General features: G+C 55.6%; 1 protein-coding gene across 1 annotated transcript; it reads right to left on the bottom strand.

The window, feature by feature from the left end:
- Positions 1-207: 207 nt before the first annotated feature.
- Positions 208-2,364, bottom strand: HOXC11 (homeobox C11). The gene is made up of 2 exons (XM_046013943.1): positions 1,683-2,364; positions 208-440 (listed from the first exon to the last, which is right to left on the bottom strand). The coding sequence occupies exons 1-2, from the start codon at positions 2,362-2,364 to the stop codon at positions 208-210; spliced, it is 915 nt and encodes a 304-aa protein (XP_045869899.1).
- Positions 2,365-5,320: the final 2,956 nt, after the last annotated feature.

The following is a 5,320-nucleotide window of genomic DNA, read 5'->3' as shown; positions in this document are numbered from 1 at the left end:
CGGTCCCTGTCCCACAGCGAGTCAGACGGAAGGTGAAGGAGGTTCCAGAAAGAAGTGCGGGCAACGGCAGTGGGGGCCAGCCCTGGCCACAGTCCAGTTTTCCACCCGCGGAAAGAAGGCGAGTTAGAAAATAAAAAATAAAAATAAAATAAAATAATTTTCCCCTTTCCCCGCCCCCCCCATCCCCGTGAAGGGCCCGGTCTGCAGTTACAGCAGAGGATTTCCGGAGAAATACTGCAGCCGGTCTCTGCTTAGTTTTTTTTCTTTCATCCTTCTGTTCTGAAACCAAATTTTCACTTGTCGGTCCGTCAGGTTCAGCATGCGGGACAGCTGCAGCCGCTTCTCTTTGTTGATATACACGTTGAAGAAAAACTCTCTCTCCAGTTCCCGGATCTGGAATTTCGAATAAGGGCAGCGCTTCTTGCGGGTGCGGGGGGCGTCTGGAGGGGAGGGGAGGGGGCAAGTGCGAGGAGAGGGGAGAGAGACACGTGAGACCCGGGCGACCCCAGCCCGCTGAGCGCTCAGCGGCCCTTCTCCCAGCCCCACCGCCAGGCAGCCCTCCCGCCAGGCCCGCCTGCTTTCCTCGCTCGGGCCGCAGTGCTGCGGCAAGCCCGAGACCCCCTGCCAAGTCTGGCTCGGCCGCTCTGGGGCCACGGCGGGGTCGCCGCCCCTCCCCTCGGCTGGTGGAGTCTGGGGTAGAAGGTAGCCGGGCGGGCCAAGTCCGCGCCCCGGGCACCCACGGGCTCAGCCGCCGTCCTCGGCCGCTTCCTGCTCTGCCCTCCCAGTGGCTCTGAGCACCCACCCACCCCTTCTCCAGAAATCCTGGGGGACCGCGGAGAACAGGCACGAAGAAGTGAGAGCGGGCGAGAGCAGTGGGGAGACGGGAAGGAATTGAGCGAGCAGGCACCAAAGACACCCGAGAGCCGCTTCCGGGGGCCCTGGCGCCCCTGGACGCCCCGCGGGCCGCGCCTTCCAAGCTACCGGGCTAGGCCGGCGCCGAGGCCGCAGATGGCAGGGAGACAGTGAGACCCGGGCCTGGAGCACACGGAGCCCTGAGCTGGCTCTCCCCATCCCTTGTCGCCATGACCCCCGGCTTGCTGGGGTTCTGCTCAAGGACCCGTGAACACATAGTTTGAACATTTCAAAAATAGTTTTTAAAAGAAGCAGAGCAGTCCTGGCCGGCCTCTCCGGTCTCAGGTTCTGCTCCATTGCCTCTCCCCCACCACTCCCCCTCTCTGAGTTTCTCCCTGTCTTTCCCTCGCCCTCCCCTTTCTCCCCCTCCACCCCTCCCCTCCGTCCCACCCCCCGGCAGCCCGGCTCCCCATCCTTCCTTAAATGCTCTTCTAAGTTCACGATCAAAGTTAATATCGCTCGCGATGGTGGCGCTTTTAAAAATTTCACAGACCGAGGGAGATAACGGGGAGGGGGGTTCACCCGGCTTTTCCAAAGAGCCCTTTTCCCTCCCTCCCCACCCTTTCTCCATCGTAAAAAGTCGAGTCGTTGGGAGAGAGGGCTTTGTAGGTTATAATAAAATCCTTTGAATGCTTATAAAACTCCACATAAAATCGGACTGACCCAAAACACGAGGCCGTCCCCGCTCCCCTCGCCTCCCCCCTGCTCTCGCCCTCCCTCTCCCTCTCCCTCCCTCGCTGCCCGCCTGTATCCCGGCCGCTGCTACCTACTGGGGGCGGCTCCCTTGGCGGGCTCCTTGGCCGCGGAGTGGGCTGAACCGGACGAGCTGGGATTCGTGTTTTCCTCCTCGGCCTCCGCCTCGGCCCCCGCCTCAGCCCGGGACGCTAGTCCCGAGGCCGGGGTCGCCTCAGGCTCCCCCTTGGCCTCGCCCTTGCCTGGGCAGGGAGGCTCGGCAGGCGCGTCGCCGCCACCGCAGTAGGCGTTGTCGAAGAAACGGTCGAAGGCTTGAGGCAGGACGCTGTTCTTGTTGACTGAGGAGTAGAAGCCGGCGGGGGCTGCATGCGGGGCGCTGGGGTGGTGGTGGCTGCCGTAGGAACCTTCGTTTTTCATGAGGATCTCGGTGACCGTGGAAGGAGGCAGGCACTCCCGGTGCATAAGCTCGTCGGCCGCTGCATAGCAGGAGGAGTAGCTGTTCCGGTGGTGCCACTTGCCGGATGGCTCCAGGCCGTATGATACTTCCCGGACCGGGGGCACTTGGGCTGAGTAGGGATAGGAGATCTGACGAGAGGGGGCCTGGGGCAGGAAGGAGGAGACCGTGGAGAACTCGGGCACGTAGTAAGTGCAACTGGGCAGATAGAGGTTGGAGGCGCAGCTCCCTCGCTCGCCGAAATCAGCGCCCCTCTCCTTGCGCGACGGCGAGCAGAAGTTGCCCAGGTTGACCGAGTTAAACATCGTTCTCTTCTCCTGCCGGCTCCAGATGGAGGTTTTGGACCCGATCTAGCGAGGGGGGAAAATTTGGGAAGGCGAGATGACGCGTTATCCGTCTTAGTCTCTCTCCCCGAGCACGTGATCCAAAGTAGATATTGTCATATATCAGTTCGGAGCACTTCGCAGACGTAGGAGGGGTTCTCTCTTAGGTAAGATGGGGACGTTCAGGCGATTGGTTTGCAAACACCGCAGAAACATTATGAAAATCAATTGCAGATTTGTATTCGTTTTTCTCTCGTCACTCCCCTCCTCTCCATTCCACAGAGCGAGCAAAGGAAAGAGAGGGATGGGGTGGGGTGGGCGGTGGGATGGGCGGGGGCGGTGGCTGGGAGGGGGCAACTGTATTTTTTTCTAGCTGCTGCTCTCCCCCCCACACACACACCGGATTGGGTGCAGGAGGAGGGTTCCCACATATGGGGGGTCTTCCCTCCTCCCCGTGATGAGCCCAAGACTGAGGTGGGGAGGAAGACCGAGTTCCCCACCGCCTGGTTCCGCGGGAGATGTGAATCCTTACCCCCAACTCTCAAGATCTTACCCCTCCAACCCACAGAGGGCCAGCGCCTGTTTACAAGAGTTTGAAGAAGTCCATTCTTCTTGGCCAGGCTGTATGTCAAGACTCCCTTTCCCCTTTGGAGAGACTCCTCAGAAGAGTGTGTGAAGTTTTCCAAAGGTGAGGCAGCCCAGCAGCAAGCCAGTGTCCCAACTTTGTCTGGCTTGCTGTGCTGCCTGTGGCTAGGGACTCAGATTAGTCATAAATGAGTGGTAAGCAGTGCGCCAGCCGCCCAGCCGGTGCCTGGCGAAGTCTGGGAAAAACCTTCTCTAATGTTGTGTTAAATATTTAGTATGAGAGAGTGGCCCTGGGTGAATATTTCATGCCTGCCTTTATTGTCAATCAATGTGCAGAAAGCTACATCCACTGTGGATTTTGAAATCTCAAACCCCCAAAGATAAAGATCGGAATGAGAGCTATGTATTTTCTCTGTCTGGGGTCCTTTGGGTGGGGGGATCAGCCTCAGCTTGGGAGCTGAAAAGAAGCCTGGAGTCAGGGTCTAGGAAGAATATGAGGGGGGGTGCTGGGTTTGGGGCTCCTATCCTTGAATGATTTGGGGGCTGGGAGGTGGGCAGTGGGACTGCTGGACAGACTAGCAGGGGAATGGAAGGGAGCTGAGGAACCTGGATGTACAGGGCAGGCCAAGAGCCACTCCCTAATGGAGGCCCCCAGCCCTGCTCCCAGGGGGCTGCAGGCAGTCCTTGGTACCTCTTTGCCATTTCCCAGTCATTTCCTGCCCTCTACCATGTCCACCAGCCTCCTAGATAACTATAGCCCAAGAGGTGGACTTAGTGGTTTTGCCCTCCTTTGCCTCCCATCCCTCTGGGCACTATGGGACACATTTAGGCAGCTGAGAATCACTTTTTGGAAGGTTTGGACTGGATCCAGGGGGCCAGAGCAATCGTCATAAGCAGAAAGCAACCTTGGATCCAGGAGCTGCCAGGTCGTGATTTGCTCAGGTAAGAGGGGAAGACTGACGTCCCGAAAGGACTCAGGGAAAGCCAGAATGACTCAGACCTTCTTTTTACCCCTAACTCTTGGTTAAAACTGATTTCTACTTTAAAAATATTATTTGGATTAGATTTTACTTGCCAAGCTTGGGGAGGTACAGAGGCCCCAAAACCAGACGGGGGAGGCACAAAAAATCGTATCGTGTCCCCAAATACAGCTCTCTAAATCCACTCCTTCTCAATCCTCCTGCATCCCCAAGTTTGCTCAGCCTTTAGAGCATAACCTGGAGTGAAGCCACATTGGCCATGGGTCCCATTCTTGGGCAGGCTCTGGAAAACCCAAGGATAGACCTCCAGCACCCCTCTACCCATTATTATTTTTTGGCCAATATTTCCTGAACCCTTCTTTAGTCCTGGCCAGATCTTAAATGATGGCAAATAGGAACTAGATTGGGGCTTTGCTAAAGTGTGGAACTTCTCTATCAGTTAGGAGCTGCAAGAAGAAAAATCTGTTGCTTTTCCTCCTTCCTCAACCTCTTTTTATAGGGTGACCTGGGGCTAGCATTTTTAATTATAATGATGGGGAACTATGGACTATGGCTTTTATGGGGTTCGTGCTGACTTCATTAAACTCCAGTTTATGGAGGCAAAATGTTCCCCAAACAGTGATAGGAACCAGCAAGAGGGAAGTACGAGGTACCCCTATCCCTTGCAGAGGTGGGGATAAAGGCTCAGAGGCTCAGCTTTGGCTTTTCCCAGTTCCCCCAGGGCCCTGCTTCCTTCTCCATCCTGGTCTCCAGGGCACTGTGGGGCCTGAGCCCCCAAGGCAAATTCTGTACAGCCAGTGCCCACAGTGGGGAGGGGTACACTTCCTGTGAGGAGCCAGCTGTGGGCCTGAGCACTTGAATTTGACCACCAAAGTTTATTCCAGGGCCACCATAAAAGTGAGGCAGGCGGCTGCAAGGAGCCACTGGCAGCTTTATTTCCTTGAAACAAAAAAGAAGGCAAAAAAGAATGTCAAAGAAGTTGATGTCGGAAACTCTAGGGTCTCCCAACAGAGGCTTCTGAGAATTAATATTAATATTCTTCCCCCTAAAAGACATGAAGTCCTTCTTCTTCTTCTTCTTCTTCTTCTTCTTCTTCTTCTTCTTCTTCTTCTTCTTCTTCTTCTTCTTCTTCTTCTTCTTCTCCTTCTCCTTCTCCTTCTCCTTCTCCTTCTTCTTCTTCTCCTTCTCCTTCTCCTTCTCCTTCTCCTTCTTCTTCTTCTTGCCTAGTTTTGGTCTGACTTTTAATTTCTCAACAACTGTTTAAAAATTCCAGCAACTGGAGTTTGCTGCTGGGGTCAAGGAAAGAAAGCTCTGGACACTGAGATCAGCAAGGCACTGATGGGCAAAAATGCCCACAGTGTGGGCTGGCCACT

Source organism: Meles meles, chromosome 7 (assembly GCF_922984935.1).
Source record: "Meles meles chromosome 7, mMelMel3.1 paternal haplotype, whole genome shotgun sequence".
NCBI lineage: Eukaryota > Metazoa > Chordata > Mammalia > Carnivora > Mustelidae > Meles > Meles meles.
This window is presented reverse-complemented; position numbering and strand designations above follow the sequence as displayed.